At 38.9% G+C, this 18,185-nt stretch overlaps 1 protein-coding gene across 5 annotated transcripts in view; it reads right to left on the bottom strand.

Moving 5' to 3' along the window:
- Camta (Calmodulin-binding transcription activator) overlaps nt 1–18,185 on the bottom strand; it is a 51,484-nt gene that overhangs the window by 22,371 nt on the left and 10,928 nt on the right. For 4 of the 5 annotated variants that reach the window (XM_072911441.1, XM_072911440.1, XM_072911442.1 and 1 more), the window contains exon 4: nt 3,590–3,681. In XM_072911441.1, coding sequence (XP_072767542.1) covers nt 3,590–3,681 — 92 coding nt within the window. Of the gene's footprint in view, nt 1–3,589; nt 3,682–6,206; nt 8,269–18,185 lie in introns of those variants that run through there. The other variant, XM_072911444.1, reaches the window with a different exon arrangement.

The following is an 18,185-nucleotide window of genomic DNA, read 5'->3' as shown; positions in this document are numbered from 1 at the left end:
CGAGCAGCGAACAAGGCGCGCGCGTTACAACTAGCGCACGATAAATAAATCACTGGTATCCTTGGGACACTTTGATCGCCGACGGCTCGTCGAGAGAGCTCGGCATGAGAAAGCGCGAGATCCACTTACTACGGTCACATATGCCGTCGAAATTTGCGTGAAAAATGGCTCGTAGAAGAGCAGCGACGAGCGACATGACGAAGAGGCGAAGCAAGTGGGTGAAGTTACAAGGGAAAGCCGCGCGAGAAAACAAGATCACGTTGAAGGAGGAATCTCCCGGAAGCGACGGCATTTTATCCGGACGGCACACAGTATATGTGCACAAGGGATTTATAAACTTTCTAGGAGCCGCGCGAGAATTTACTCCGTTACCTGTCCGCGAACTTCTTCCTCGAGCCTCGAGGTTTTGCGCAAAATGAATCGACCGGGCTCTGAGTGGTTCCATAAATCCCGGAGTGCCGCTGGATAACGCCGTCGCGTCGGGACGTTGACAAATGTAAATAAGATTGAACTCGTGCCGCGCCGATTTAATGCGCGAATCTAGGCGAGCGAAAAAAGATGGAACCTTCGGATGTTAGATGCGAAGAAATTTTTTTTTTTTTCTACCAGACATGCGGCAAACTCATGCCTAAAAATTCACGCTATCCGATGTCAGGACGTCGGAGAATATACACGATCGATAAGCATTAAAGTAGGAGAAAAATATATCAAGTATAATGTTTATTATTGACAAATTAAATAGGTATAAAACAGAGAGAGAATTTTAAATTTTCTATTTATGTAGAAAATTTGTACTTGAAATTTCTTGATGTAAACGAAAAATAAAAAAGTGTAGATAAATATTTTTGAAACTTTAAAATGATAGATGTTTACGAGAAGAAAGGAAAGTTTTCTCTCTAAAGTGTTGTTGTTCTATGAAATTGACATGCCGTCATATAAAATATATTTAATCAATGATTATATAAATAGCCGATCACAAGATAAAAAATTGTCAGTTCTATTTTCAGGGAACGTATCAACATTGATATAAATCACTTTGCGTGATTTCGGTTCTTCAACAAAGCTCAAATTTGTTGGCTCGCGCAATCGATAATTCTCGAAGGACTTTGACGACTTGATAATGATATAGGTATTGAATAAGGCAGACAGAGTGACAGTACTCGTTCCATCTGCGTTGACCTTATTAGCGATGCACATGGTGCCACGTTCGTCTCACGTTTGTGAATATTGTATTTAAATATCTTCCTGATGTGTGACAATTTTAAAATGTGTACATGCAATCGTTATAAAATCAAATACCTCTACTAGCTGTACATTTTATCAATCATCAATAACGACAGTTAAAATCGGAATAAATATTGCTGGAGCGCGACAGAGTATATTGTGCTGAAATTTAATAGATTCGCCAGATAGAGAGCGGCCAATTTTCATCGCAAAAGATGGGCAAGTGCATCGAGAGTAACAATAAAAAAAAAAAAAAAAAAATAATAAAGGAACAATGGAGAATGGGACAAAGTACTCCTAGTACAGAAGGGAATGAAAAGAGATAAAGGGACATCCCCGCTTTGTCGAGGACTCCTCGAAAAGGCGGTGTCGAGGACTCTCTCTCTCTCTCTCTCTCTCTCTCTTTCTTCTTGCAGGAACTTTTAATTTCCGGTACTTATCGGGAGGGAGACTGGTGCGGGAAAGTAACAAGCGTGCGGTGGATGGACGAGGGGGGACAGAAACGGGGGAGGGAGGGGCGGTCGACTATCGTTTACAATGATAGTCGTCGCACGACGCGCACGGGAAAATCGCAATCGAGTTCGGTTCGACGATACTGAAAAGCTCAGCGCCGCCGGCTGCGAGCTCTCGCTGGCTCCAGCTATTGATCGGAGGCCGACCGACCTGGGTCAGGGTGTAGCGGTGTGGACTGCTATCGGTGCAAGCTGTCTACGTGTGCAACGTGCGAGTGTGTATGTGCGGCACGTGCACCCCTGCTGCACACACCGGCACGGGACCGCGCCGCTGCACACATCGACGCCGCCAGGATCGTGACCAGGAATTTCGTCCTCTCGGGCGAAACGCTGAAATAGCACCCCCTTCCCCTGCCCCCTCGCGATATTTTAAACAATCCGGTAAAATCTTGAAAATTAATGCAATTGATTCGTATGTTGTGTACACGCACGCACACATAGAACAAATAAAGAGACATGCGTAGGAATATATAATTATAATAAATAAATAAATAAATAAATAATTATTATAAATATTTTGTTTAATATCATTAATACGTGTGAGATACTTTGAAAATATTTTTTCGTAAAATATAAGCTTACGATAGCAAAATATTTTTAGAATAACTTGTATTGCGCACTATTCAAAATTATGGGTCTCTATATTTTTTTCAATCTTTAACACAACTTAATATTATAATTAATTAATTATTAACGCTTCGATATCTTTCAGATTGAAAAAAATTGACTTTAAATTCAACAAAGAATTCGTCATTGAAAATAACGTTACAATTTACATGCATATGCGTCCGAAATTTCCCCACCTCTTATTAAGCAGTCAAGTAATCTCATATCTAATGGACGCTGCTTACGAGCAAGCGAGGGCTGCATTGAATGCAACTATTTTTTCTAACCGCGTTACGGACCAACATGAACGAGCGCACGTTATTTACCTTACCACTTTACTTTTCGCAGCCTTGTGTAAATACATGTATATCCGACGAGGTCACGATAAAATTCACGCCGGAAAAAAAGAAGGCGACGAACGAAACGGGTCCATCGGAATTCCGGTAATACGGATCGGCCCGCTAACGCCGGAATCCGCGGCCGGGACACGCGCTCACCACAAAGAAAGATACATTTACGGAGAGCGGGAACGCAAGTGTGTCCGGATGTAAGATGCATTATTGATAGATACTCTGGCCCCGTTTCATTACGGATATAACCCATTGTTAAATTCCGCACATTACACGTCTGGATTACCGTTTGATAATGATCCAAATTAGCACACTATTCGTTAAATAGTTGGAACCTTCCATTATAGTTGAGTACACGTTTAGATATCCATCCAGAGAATATCATCATAATGTACACAAATATTTATAAATTATTGAATAAAAGATGTATAGGTTCTTTAAAATATTTTACTCTCTCTCTCTCTCTCTCTCTCTCTCTCTCTCTCTCTCTCTCTCTCTCTCTCTCTCTCTCGCTCTCTCTCTTAATTAATTTTCTTTAGTTAAAATAAATAGTTTTTTATAATTAAAAAAATTTTAAAAACACTATTCAATATTTAATTTATTATTAAATATCAATTATTCGATATTTAATTTCTATACCATATATATTTCTCTTTTCCGTATAAATCCTTAAATATTTAATCTTTCAGATCTTCACATTATCCATAATATTATCGGCGAGTTGTACATCGTGCGAAATTGCAGTTCGAAAGTTTATGACATTAACGCGATGTCGTGCAATCGAGAAATATGACATCGACGGGTCTTTTTGAGTATTTAGGTTACGTGTGTTTTCTATTGACCCGCGAATTTAATATATTCGTGTCTAACGAATATAAGCGAATATAAGCGACTCACCTCGTTGGTGTTCCATCGATGCCTCTGAGTTGGAAAGTGTTCAGCTCGCGGCAAGGTTTCCAGATTTTCGGGAAGCTTTATCGGGTCGCCGTCTGCGTGATAAATTATCTCAATTAATAGCTGTTCTCACTGGAGAGAAAATGTGGGATCGTAGAAAACATAAATTTTAGAAAACGATTTGTTCCGTATTACCCGTTACATTACTTAACGGAGAGGCTAAATTTATGCCGTTGACGTGCGTGTTGATCAATCGTGATAATTTTACTGCGAATCGATAAGCGGATCGTTATTGTGTCATGAGCAATGAGCATTAGCGACTACCCGCTCACACTCGGCAACTTTAACATTACGTGCATGTGTCATTAGCTCTGTTTATACACAACCGATCGAAAAGTTCCATCGATCTACCAGCTATGTATACGCCGTCGCTGCTTGCCATAAAATAGCATAGATTGCACCTTCCACGAACGCCGTGAGTTACCTACTAGCGTTAGAATGCAAAAACTCGACGGTATAAAGATTCTTTGGCCGAGAGAATTTTTGCACGCTATTTATACAATTTACTTTTTTAAATACGATCGAGAAACATTCTCCTTCCCATGCAGAAAAAGTTGGAGAATAGTTTGTTGTAAAAAATAACATATATCAGAGCGATATACGATCAGAGCCTTAAAAAGTTAGAAAAAAACGTCGTAATTCAATATCATTAAAAAATTTAATTATGTATGTATATAGTTTATGTTAATATAAATAGTTTACATAATTTAAATAGAGTTTATATAATATAAATAGTTTAGGAAATTTCTACAAAAGTGCTGTAAAGAGTTTTTCCAAGACTATTTAAAAAAAGAAATGTTTAATCAATATATACTGTATTATTCATATTATTTCGTATAATATATGTAAATGGCATTTGGTAAAGATTTATATCTCCTTTCTAACAATAAGAAGACTCATAAGATAAAATTTATTTTACGATAGATTTTAAGCAAAGGGGAAATAACACGCTACTCTAACAAATATCATAAAATAAAAATGTATACATTGTATTCTTGAATTATTAGAATCCGGAACGCATTTCTATATCGAGTTGCTATTCGCTTGACAAAACGCTCGCATTTCGCAGCTTGCATTTTCTCTCGATATTATTGATATTACGCATAGGAAACATCTGTGCTTTTTCACTAGTCAATATGATATATCTGCAATATCATGCATCGTATGTTCTCAAATCCTTTACGACATAAATATAAAACATGATATAAATCTACCATTACTAAGTATCCTTTTCACATTTTATGCATTACACGAAATTGAAAAGATCAGAAGCTGTCATAAAAACAATGCAATTGATTCAGTCTTTGATGCAACTTTTGTTACAGTGTCTCCGGAAGAAGTACCTTCACAGAAACTTCAGAAAAGAAAGAACTACAAGCCGCGTGCTGGGAAAAAATAATGGCAGAAATGAGGACAAAGAGGGCAAATATGGCTTGCTGTATTTTTCTGAAATGTTAGAAATTGTGTCATATATAAACTTAAACCACGATCGCGATCGGGAAGTTTTTATGATCATATAATTTATAGTAACCTTGTTATGCTTTAATTACCTGCACGAATAAATTCATCGCTTAAGTGCACTTTTCTTGCGTGAGACAATTCGTTAAAATTTTTCCGCACGATTAAAAATCTATATATCCGTCGTATCGACGTGCATAATTATTTAATATTATCTTACTTCCATACAGTTTTACCCATAGACGTAACAAATTACTGCGTTTTAACTTAGTTTCAACTAAGTTTCGTCCTCGGCGAAACGTTTGCCGAAAATTCCTATTTAGAGTTAGCAAGAAAATTATCTAAGAAAACCAAATATTTATCTAACGACTTGCTTAGCTTTCGGCCGTTTATAGTCTATGCAATATTCATCGATTCGCTAAACTCGCCAAAACTAGGCGCCATTAACTAAACTTTCAATCATAAGTACGATACTTAAGTGCAGTCGCCGCGGTCTCCTAGATTTCATAGTAACGAAATGATGTCTGTTTGCCTGGAACTTTTTAACGTCACGACATTACTTTGTTAGTTAAGTATCGTTACACTGTAAGGGTAATATAAATATTTCACATCATAATTTTATACATTTTTCGTAATCTTGCCGGAATAATATGAAAGAACAGTAATGAACACTATGCGAATGTAGAAACTTAATAACATTCACGCTTTATAGTCAAAGATAAAATTAAAAGATAAAATTATCAAAGAAATTGAAGCTCGCTATCTACAAAGTTTAATACAGACTTTCTAAATCTATGAGATAAATTCTTTTGATAAATTAAAACTCTTTCTCTTACACGCGCATTAACAAATTTGATTTAATAAATGAATTCAAACAAAAAGAATTAATTAATGCGATTAAATGAAAAAAGCAAAAAAAAGAAACAAAGAAAAGGACTTAAAAGTAATCTTCAAATTCTCTCCTACAATCTATCATATTCTCGGCGCGCAACGATATTTGAAATGAATTTCAGGCAACCCCCAGTAATAAATCCAAGATTGAAGCGTCCCACGCATCATCGTGGAGTTCTCTACCGGGTGCATAAATATCAGATAAACTCACTTGGAGCGAGGGGCGTCGGGTAGGTCGCGTGGTAGACAACACGCTGTGGATTCGAATGATTGTAGCCCGCCATCTCCACGGTGGTGGCGCGTGTTCGCGCTGCTCGGATCTTACCGATCGCCGTGGCCGATTGTCATCGTCCTTGAACGTAGGGGAGACGGGAGCGTAGCTGGGCCCTGGAGGGCATCCCTGAACGGGTTCTTCTTCGCGGCCCCGTGCCGGGGTGCTTAGTGGACGATCGCGTACCTGATATGACGGCCGTTTGCCGATGATCGCGCTCCTTCGGTCGGGGCGAGCTGAGGGGACGGCCCTCTTTTCGTCAGGACAGCTTGACGGTCACGGGATCCAGGACGTAAGAACGGCTCTCGGATCGACGTTGTCCTCGACGTTGTAAGGATTGCTCTCCCGAATGACGACTCCCTCTGGAACGGCAAGACATATCCTCCCAAAGGAGCGTGCACGCCAGTCGGATTACGTGATTTCAGACCGGATGTCGATCAATGGTGTCATAAACGTTTCGCAATTTCCGATCAGTCTTCTGGATCCCCCTGACAATCGCCTGTTATTAGCTCTTTCGCACGACAGATTTCGAAGAGATCAAGGAAATTAAAGTTCTCGCAGTGTCGTCCAAGGATACACGTGAAAATGCACGCGGCAACACAAACAGGATCGATCCTACGTCCTCCTTTCGTACTTTCCTCGATTCTCCCTCTCTCTCTCTCTTTCCCTCTCACGCTTTTGTGTTAGATTCTTCTTCTAGTATAAAAAATTGAAGCTCCATTGTTTTTTTTCTACACGGCGCCCGGAGCCAGCCCTCTTCGTGAACCTTCCTTTCTCTCGTCACTTCCTTCTCCCTCCCTTGATTGTTGATTGCGCCTCGCGATCCAGATTCCCTTCTCTCGTTTTCGTGAACGTTCCCTGACGTGGGCGCGTTTCCGGTCACTATCACATACACTCTTTTTTCTCTCTCGAATATATATATATTTTTTTTTTCTTCTTATTTCTTCCAGAATTCCCGTCTTTCCTTACTCTCCCTTTTTGTTGTGCGCTCCGGAGCTCTTTTTAGTCTTCTTATATCCTAAGTTACAACACTGAACCCGTCCCCATCGGAGGGACAAAATAATGTAAGGGTCACACAGAGTACAGAGGAAACTTAAAATGCGATTATCCCGTCCCGTAGCAGCCGACGCGCGCTATTTTACGATATTTCTCGCCTTTCGATTTCTTTATCTCGCCCTTTCTCGCGTTTATATTCTCGTCTCGTCCTCTTCACTTCCGCCGCGTCGTGCACTTGTCCGAACGAGGAATAACTTCAGAAAATAGATTTTTCTATTATCGTATTCGACTCTTTTGTAACTTGTTACTTGTTTACTGTGTACTGCTTGTGTGTGCGTGTGTTCCAAACACGTTTGCTTTGGAAAAAAGAAACCGGAAATGGAATTACCTCGTTGTACGTCTCGCTCTTTCCCTCCCTCCCTCCCTCCCTCCCTCTCTCTCTCTCTCTCTCTCTCTCTCGCTTTCTCACTCACTCTCTCGTTCTCTTTCTCTCTCTCTCTCTCTCTCTCTGCGGCCACGCGCTCTCGTTCACTTCGCGTCTTCCTGCCCTTCTTTCTTTTTACAGGCGGTTGTCTTACGGGTGTAAGGTAAGGTTTAAAGAGAGTCCTTATAGGAGAAATGTGTTGTTGCTGTTGTTGCTGTTTCGTGTTTACAGTTGTTAGTAGTGTTATTTACAAATATGTATTGTTTTTGTTAATAAAATAGTTCAAATTAGTCTTTGGCCCCGCGTGTCTGCTCCCGAGCGGCGGGAGCCGCAGAGTGAGGCAGCCCGCGACTCTCGACCTCCGTCCACCCTCCACGTCGCTGCTCTCCTCCCTTCTTCAACCCTCTTCGTCCCCTCCATACGGCTGTCCCGGAGTCCTCCAGCCCCTACCATCACCACCGGCACCCACCACCGCCAAGCCGTAAGGGCGATCGCTCTCTCTTCCTCCCTCTATCTATCTCTCGGTGAGGTCCGACTATCCGGCCCCAGCCACAGCCCTTACCCCTGCCCCCGTCCCTATCTATTCTCGCGGTGTCTGCCGAATCCTTACCCTCACCAACCCCTCCCTTACCCTTCCCTGCTCCCTTTCTTCCATCCGCTGCCATCCCGTTCACGTTCCTACTCTCTATCTTTCTCTCTCTCTTTCTTTCGCGATTTCCTCACCTACGTCTACTTACCACTTTTACGCTTGACAGTGTGAGTGCACTACCGTGCCAATTTCTGTGTGAAGCTACCGATGGTGCTTCGTTACTTACCTACCTACCTACCTACCTACCTACCTACCTACCTACCTACCTACCTATGTATCTACCTAGCTGGCTGGTTACCTGCGGACCCCCGGAGAACTCGGTGGAGTTGTAAATTAAGGATTACCGTGAATGCAAATTAATGTCAAGATATACGCATACAGAAAAAGAATCGCGTTCGGGGATCATCCGTTTTTTCTGTCGTTCTTTGCAAAAACGGCAACAAAGTGTCGCTCTGCGCCGACCTCGCGAGATAATTCGTCCGTTATCCGGTCCTCCGCGAATTCGTTCCGCGCCGTGCCAAATAATTCTCATCGTCGACAAATCGACGCTCGTACGTCTAACGCCTCTGTCGTCAGGGCCGATAAATTCGCGGCAGTCTCGCGGAAGAGATGGACGAGAGTTGCGCAAAGTAATCGCGTATTTGCATGCGAGGTGTAACCTTGAACGCGATATGTCTAGATTCGGAAGAGGAAAATGGCAAAATAATGACGCGCACATGGCTCAAAGTGGAATGCATTAGAAAAATAAAATTATTTGACGCATTTGTAACACGTGGGATAATTGTCAAATATATATATAAGATAAACAAATTTCTTGCTGATTTAAATCTTCAATTTATAAAAAGCAACATAATATTTTTACGAATTAATATTAAGCTGTAAACTTGCAGAATTTTAAAGTTACAACGCGTAGGAACAAGAAGACCTAATTATGTGAACGAACATTGAAACGTGTAATGTCAGCCACGGTTAAGTAACTTTACAGTGCAAAGTTTACACTGTTCTATAGGTAAGGTTCATGACAAACCATATGGAGAGCATCGTTAGCATGCAAGTCCGTGAAAATCGTAAACTACTTGATGTAGCAGTCTCTCGCGGTTGCGCGAATAATTCGCCAGCGAAGATAAACTTTATCTTTGCTGCCTCTGCTGACGGCATTAAAGAAAACCGCACGATTCTTTTGGGGGAAAGGTTACACGCGCAGTTCCGCATCCAAGAAAGTAATTTACAAGATTATACATTATTCGGGTTGCGACTCGTAAATGCGCGGACTGAAACAACCGACTCGACATTTTACACCGCGAAAGTAGCTTAAATCTACCGAACAATTGCAAGATACTATTCGAAATTTATTTTCAACAGGAAAGTAACAAACGGAAGAATGACCAAGCTCACTCTCTGTCTTGGAACGAAGAAACGCATGTCCTAAATACAAAACGTAAATACGTAAAAAGATTTCTTCATTTATTTCAAATGGATTTTATTTCAATAAGTTTTTATTCGGAGAATTTACTTGCAAAAATATTTAATGTCAAACTTTAACGAGCTATAAGCGACGATAAGGCAACACGATTATTTTTCATCGCTGATAAACGAGAAAAATTTGGAAGATTCGGAGCGCTGATTGAAAAGTATTAGAAAAACGGAGGAAGAGAGCAGATTTTCTCTGTGCAATTGCAAAGATTCGTTAGCGGACATTAAAAACATCATCGTAAGCAGCAGAGATGATCGGAATTCCGGCACTTCAGCACACGTCTCCTCAACCCTTCGTCGGGGAGGATACAGCGGCTAAACGATATTTCTCTCACAATCCACGAAACGCAGGCCAAGTCCTCCCCGACTTCGCACCTACACACGTGAATTCTGCACTCGCTCGTGCCACGAGGCTCGTACGTTTGCAGCCTGGCTACTATGGTATACCTAGATACATATACACGTACATACAAAGGTGTGTCTCTATATACATATATATATATATATATATATATATATATATATATATATATATATATATAATATAAGCGGAGCATGGCACAGCATACATCGGATTCTCGCAGAAGGTTCGTGTCGAATTTTAATCGAGGTGCTGCCACCTTCCAGTGACCTCTGGAGCCAGACTGCTGGAGGCAATTCTATGGAGAGGCTCACGAAAAAAAGAAAAAAAAAGAACACCTCTGGGGATGGCGAGGGGAATGGAAATCACTCAGGCGTCGAGCTCCTATCGTCAATCTGATTAATGGATAGATTCATGAGGTATTTATACGGATTTAAGCGTGCCTGTACAACGTGGACGTAACTTTAGAACCTCGCTAAATTGATGAGACCACGAGAGCACGCGTGAAGATATAAAATGATTTCCACAATTCTAAATAATTTTTAAGATTCTATAAAACGAGCATAATAAATTAAGGGATCATTTATAATTAATCCATCTTAACGCAAGCAATATTATATTCATCCTAAAATAAAAGATTTAATTTAAAATTCTCGTAAAAGTATTTAATTTAATATAATATATAATATATTTTTTATATACCTAGAATATTATATTTATAATGTATAATATAATTTAATATAGTATACATATTTTTTTAATATAGTAAATATATTTAATATAGTATACAAGTATTTAATTTAATATTTTAATATCTTTTTATAATTTTAGCAAAAAAATAAAAATTTTATTAGAAAAATTAGTATATTTCACGGTTTAATTATTATTTAACATATTTTATTTACGGCTTTGTGTGCAGATCATTATATTCAGTTTCTGTATATAAAATCTTTCAAAAATTGACAGAGCAAAAAATTGGAGCTTAAATTTCAATTGGTTTGCGTACAGATCTGTCCCTGGCGTCCGAATAACTTCCGATCGCACACGGCTTCTGTCGCGTTAAACTCGTAATTTATCCGCGGTCTGGTAATTGAGCGAATCTCGCGTCGCGTCGGCGAAATGAAACGAGCCCGCGCCCTCCCTTCCGACCTTCCGACCTTCGGTGTACTCGCGCGATGCCACCCTCGATTTATTTGCTTCCGCGACGCGGAATCCCCGTGCACATCATATCGGGGTCGCGATACCCCGCTCGAATTTAATCGCCATTATGTATTTCCGACACAACGCAATTTTGTTCGCGCTTTCATTCGGGAGCTTGGGGCTTTATTAGTCGTTCTGTAACATGGATAATTTTTCGACAATCTAGAAATTTTGAAATAAAATCATCATATAGATGTCCGATGTTATCAACGTATATTTACATCGTTCCGCTCAATTTATTAAAATGATATCTCTATTAAACATAAAAATGTATCTCGAAAAATAATTTGTGTAGTGGCTTTTATATCCGTACACACTGTTAAACGTTCGCGTTCAGCTGTTGACAAAGTAAACACATATTAAGCCACATACATCATTCGCGATTACATACGCTCCCACCGTTTGTGCTCCGAACCGGAAGTAGAACGCACGTGCGAAATAATTTCTAACTGTAGCCGACATATGGTCAGAAATGATTACAATTGTGTTCCTTGGTGCCGATCTGCCAGCTAATTTTTGGGCATGTGCCGAGTTCACTCGCGCCTTGTCGTGGCTACGCGATATCCGACTCGACCATCGAAACGGAGCGTTACATATAGTCCATTTTGTTTCACTCTGATTTATGGCAACCGCGATACAAAAAAGCCGTGGATTTCGCAAGCGACTACGGGACTGACGTTTCTACGGCAAAAAAACAACAGTCCGCCGAAATAAAGTGATGATATACACGATGAAGCAATAATTCTCTATCATCTGTCATAAGCCGCATGAAAAACATAAAGATTCAAGACACATTTTTTATATGAAATTTTATAAAAAATTATTTTCTTGTGTAATTTTTATAAACAGTTGACAATTTCTAGTCTATAAAAGATGTCTACAAAATTTTCCAAACTAAAGTATGTAATTATTTTATATTCTACATACAATTATTAAATCCCGTGATGTCATGAAACTTTTACATGTAGCATGTTATATAGAATGACAAAAAATATTTTCAGTAAAAAGAGTTATCGTTTCACGTGTAACTATAACGTGTCAAACATTTAAAGTAATGTAATTTGTCATTCGGTATCGTTATAAAAAAAACAACATCGTTACATCGTAGAAATCTCTCGTTTTCGCGCGACGATACTTTACCACAAAAACGTGACGTGAAACGTTATTGAACGTCCGAGTCGCGAATGCGAAATAAATCCATCAACAATCTGTCTTTGTGATACTATGGAATTTTATTACATGTACCAAATCAAACGCCCATCATTTAATCTCTATCAGATCGCCAATCTTGATGTCTGTATAATATATTCTAGCAATCTTATTTCAACCAAGTTATACAGTTAATATAAAAATAAATCAAAAAATACATTCTTACAAAATTTATATAATTTAATTTTTTTCGCACCCTCCAGATAATCTGGACAACAAAATAAATAATAGCTGTCGCGTAAAAGTAACCACATAGTTTGTACTCTAAACTAGAATGCAAGCGCATTAATATTGCACAAATAGATTAATAGCGTACACTAAGATATAATCGCGACAATTAACCTCGTCATTTATATCGGCAAACACGCTTCCATCGTCGTTAAATGCGCTCTATCCGCCGCTCGTGGCCGTTCCTCGTCACCTCACATACCGTACCTCTAAATAGCCCCAAAGTAACCGAAATAGTTTTAGAGAGCATGCATATTCATGCGCGCCAATCTTTTTGTTGCGAAATTGCGAGGGTGTAGCGCAACAAGAACACTATGACGTTCTTTGCATTGAATTTCATAGCTTCTTCAAAAAATTTGCACACTCAACAACACGCTACATAAAGAATAAAGAAAAATATTTTACGTGTATTGGTGCTCTTGTACTTTAAATGTCGGAATTATTATTTTTTTTTTTTTTTCATTGAATTGTTAATAAATCAATCCTTATTTATCAGCATCAAGATAACGTGAAAATGGTATTCAAATATGGCGCGTGAATAAGTTTAAAATAAATTAAGGTACCACGATAACACAATTCGCATTAGCCGATGATATCGCACCATAAGGTACTTGCGAAGGATTCAGTGATTTCGTCGCGTACATATTTAAAGAGTTAATGCTACAGACTAATACACACGCAACCCTTTTTATCGACGGTCTGGTTAATTATTTCCACGCGATAAAGCGTAGTAGATTTACGCATAACAATTAGTAGCGTGCTCCTTTCTGTCGCTAATTTATTCCTATTCCTTATTATTTTTCGATATGTTCCTTTCGCGCGCTTAACACTAGACGCTAAAAATAACTGTCAGAGTAAAATAATGAAAAAATGTTACGAGTTCTCAATCGCTCAACCCACGTGAGCGAGAAACGCGCGAGAACAAGTAACTGGGTCTCCGATTGCATGTCACTAAATTCTGGAAACGACACCCCCGGCTTAGCGCGAACAATGCGTTCCAGACTCAACATCGCCTGCCATTGATAACGATAGCTATTAATGAACCAGGAACAGATAACAGAGATGGCATTTGCACTATCGGGACTATTCCGAGATTTTGATAATTCATCCAGCTTCAAATGGAGATCTAATTTGCCACTAATAATTAAGCTCTCGTACTATCATAAATATCTACTTATTGACAAAGATATCTATTAACTGTTTGCAAGATTGAATTAATCTAATAAATAATATACATAATTAGATTTAACATTTTTTAGAATTTTTATATAGTCTCATAAATATATATCTTTTTAATTAATTCATTTTTATATATCGGTTAATATAATCAATAAAGATTATCAGTAAATATGTACCAATCATTGCAACCTTGTAACTTTGAAAATCTTTTAAATTATTAATAATACAAAATGGTAAAATATGTTTTTTAATATTAATAAAATTAATAAAATTAATAATATATAATGGTAAAATTATCTTTTAAATTATTATCCATGTCATTAATCTTCCATATATATATATATATATATATTCCAAAAGATAATAAATGCAGAGAAATATGTTCAACACATTGACTAAAAAAACATAATTTTTTTTTAAAGATTATACCATTTTTCACGCTCGTTATTTCCTAGCGTTTAATTTTTTTTTTGTCATTTTTGAAAAGGTATACACGGCGGTACCATATGTTACCTCCAACGATCGCAGATAGCAAGGGCATTTTCATGCGTTTTTTCGAAGGATTGGTGAAAAAGGGTCGCGCAAGAACAGGAAGGGAAGAAGCCCAGGATTATACAAGTGAACACAATGGGTGGAGGAGAGAAGGGAGGTCGCGCTAACACGAGACAGACGCGGGGCGATCAATTATGTAACTCAATAAAAGTGGGTCACGTGTCAAAGTGCGGAGCCATCCCCGGGGTGTCCAACTTTTTGGTAAAAGCTCGTAAATTACCAGTTAGCTATCTGGCTAGCTAGCTCAACGAAGTTCTCTCTGCTACCACTACGCACGGTTTTAAATAGAATGTTGGGGGTTCATGTCCAACTACCCTCTCGTTCCTCGTCACTTCCTCCTTCGATTCTTGTCATTTCTCTTTATTTCCCTCCGTTCTCTTGATCCTTCCCTTCTCCGTATATTACGTAGTGTCTCACTCCGGCTTTTTTCGGGTGGAGGGATCGAAACTGCTCGTAGGTCGCTCGTCGTTAGCCGTCAATGTAGTAACGGGTGTGATAGTAGAAGAGAGAAATAGATAAAGCGAGGAGGAAAGAGAGAGAAGGGAAGGTCGGTTTACAGATAGGCAGGGTGGGATGGGTGACAGGGGATGTAGGCGGCACGGGGATTGTAAGCAACAAGAAAGAGAAAGACAAAAACAAAGGGTTAGAGAGAATAAGAGAGAGCAAGAGAGATAGATAGAAAGACTGAGAAAGAGAGAGGGAGAGAGAGAGAGAGAGAGAGAAAGAGAGAGAGAGAGAGAGAGAGAGAGAGAGAGAGAGAGAGAGAGAGAGAGAGAGAGAGAGAGAGAGAGAGAGAGAGAGAGAGAGAGAGAGAGAGAGAGAGAGAGGAGTCACGGCAGGAGAGCTAAGACAATCAATAAGATTGCCAGGTCCGAAGGAACTCGAGCCCGGATTCGCTGAATGAGTTTGGTACACTTCCTGCCAGGCCACGCGAGAAGACACGCGTTTCACGAACTAAGTCATCAGGTCTTATCCTTGAATGCGAAACGCCAAATTAGAATCTGCTCGTAAGACGAGGTAAGGGAACGATGGCGAGTTTAAAGAGGTTGCGAGCGTTCCCGCAGGGAAGGACCCGCTTTTAGGGGAGTCGATATTCGGTCTAGTCACCGGATAGGTAATCGGATAGGTCAAGATAAAACGGGATAGGGCCAGAGGGGATGCCCGTGGATACTGGGCCGCGTGACATAAAAGGGGGTTGCCGAGGCGAGAAGGGACGGGCGATGAAAAGGGTGCACGAGCGGGGGTTGAGGCCGCACGATCGCCGCTCTGGCGGATATTGCCGGAACTATGAATTACACCCCCGTGTCGCCGGGGGTGCACTTCTTCCGAAGCTCGAACGGAACGTTACAACGCCAATGTCTCTCCCGGAATGACGACGCATAAGATATTTCGGGGATGAAATTTCGTCGATAAGGAAGGCCGCCAAATTCGACTTTGTAAAGAAAATGCTTTTTGAAGTTTTCACTCTTACGTTATATATTACTTTACTGTCCTACTGCATACTCTTGTATTAGGTCTTTTCATTTTCTATTGTATCCATTGTTACTGAGATATTAGAGGAAATAGATGTTAAAGTTAAACGTTCGTACAAAACTAATACTATTATCTTCATTTCACAGTTATAAGAATTGTAATAATATGGAAATATATTAATAGTTGCAAATTTTTTCAAATACTTTTTTCCAATACTCGACTCGTGATGTTGAAATGATTGATTATTTCCGCAATAGTAGGAATTTACATATTAGCATAAAATATACAAGATTATATAAGAAAAGAAAGAAAAAAAGAGAAAGCTACACAAACGATAATTTATTGCTTTATCTAGTAATATAATCATTGCATAATTCATAAAACAATAATTAAAAGTATTATATTGTTCTCTAAATATGAAAATATTGGACACACAACTTATATGATTATTATTGATAAAATATATATATGTTATATTCAAATATTTAAAAAGTAAAATACATTTTAGGAGATAATTATTAGTCTTTAATATATTTCTCTGATTTAAATCTTTATTAATTAAATCATTAGTAATTTTGATCATTATCCAGTGATGAACATATCTCAGAAGAAAACACGACGTAAACTATGAAGGGTTAAAGTCTGTGTGTGTGCTCATCGGAAAACCATAGATTCTAAGAGAAACTTTCCCAGCCTACTAACAATAAATAACAAGGTCGGTAATAAATAAGAGGCACGATAGAGAAGGTCTCGTGCGTCACAAAAGCCGGTCACGATACAGAAAATGCCTATAGTCGTACATTCATCAAACTTTTACACTAAAGTGTTAGAAACATCAAAAAATAATTCGCACATATTGAATTTTTAAAAAGATAAAACGATTGAATAGGTTCACGTAAATAGCTCCGATTATATTTATTGCTGCAACAACTTGTGTATATATTTGGTTTAAAAAAAAAAAATTTATAAATTAACCTTAAAAATTAAAAATAACACTTAAACATTTATAAATATTTTTTATATGATAAATTTACATCAGATTTTAATCGGATAAATATTTTTATAACGTCAAACGTGATCTGTATATGAGTCGGACATTGTGATGAAACGTTTACTTACATTTTCAATTAAAATTTCAATTAAACTTTGTATTAACTAACCACGTTAAACGCAAAGTTGCAATAAGCGTTCGATTCCTTTTTTTCTTCCTGTACGTCTAACCGCCTCCACGAGTTGTCGCTGAGTTCCACCGCGTCGTTAGAACTTGGCGATCGTAAAAACTGTCATCTCTTGAAATTTGCGCGTTTAGTGCTTGCATCCGCGTCTTGTACTTACCGCACGTATCAAACGATAACTACTTTCCGCGGCTCTCTATTTTCGCGATTGTCCTTCTCTCTTTCGCGTTCAACTCGCTCCCTCTATTTATATTCGGAATCGGATTCATGCACGAGTGCTCTTTATGGAAAATGTTGCTCAAAGAATAGAGGAACCGCGACTGTGTCTGCAGTCCCGAGAACTATGCATATGCCACGCGAGTCGAAATGCATGTGCATCTTTGCGCGATGCATACAGCGGATTCTGGAAATGAGCCGAAACCCCTTTTCACGGCAGGGGACAGATGTACGTGGGAGGATATATAAAGTCCTTGGTAACGTAAAAATAAAAAAGAAATAACAAAATCATAGAGAGAAAAATTCGTTTTCGAGAAAAGTAGCGACAACCATAACGGAAATCTCGCATCGAAATGCTGTACGTGATAGTTTTCTTATATACTCTGTGAAAAAGTAGTGCAAAGGTTTCGTTGTAATATATATTCAAACACAAAGATTATAGATTGAAATTAATAGTAAAAATAAAAATCGCCTGTATAGTTTTTTCTTGAAGCAGTTTAAAGATGTCTTAAAATAAAAATTTATGCTTAAAAAAATGTATGCCTTCTTATTTAAAAAAAATCGGACCCCTCCATTGTTATTCCTTTCACGTACTTTCGTAATGCAGATCGATAATTCTCATTCTGGAAAAGATCGCGATTCTCGAAAAATGAGTACGACGATAAGTCGACGATTTAGGGATGAGAGGCTTTAGATCTCCTTTACAGAGCGGATTTTCGGAGCATATCGATCGATGCTGTTTTCGCAATCTCTCCAGATAGGAAAGGAATAATCCCGCTCGGTGAATTGTGGATATTTGCTTTCTACATTCGGTTTTCAACTACATATTTTGTTTTTATCTCCG

Source organism: Anoplolepis gracilipes, chromosome 2, assembly GCF_047496725.1.
Source record: "Anoplolepis gracilipes chromosome 2, ASM4749672v1, whole genome shotgun sequence".
Taxonomy (NCBI): Eukaryota; Metazoa; Arthropoda; class Insecta; order Hymenoptera; family Formicidae; genus Anoplolepis; species Anoplolepis gracilipes.
Note: the sequence above shows the minus strand (reverse complement) of the source record. Positions and strands in the feature narration are given on the sequence as shown.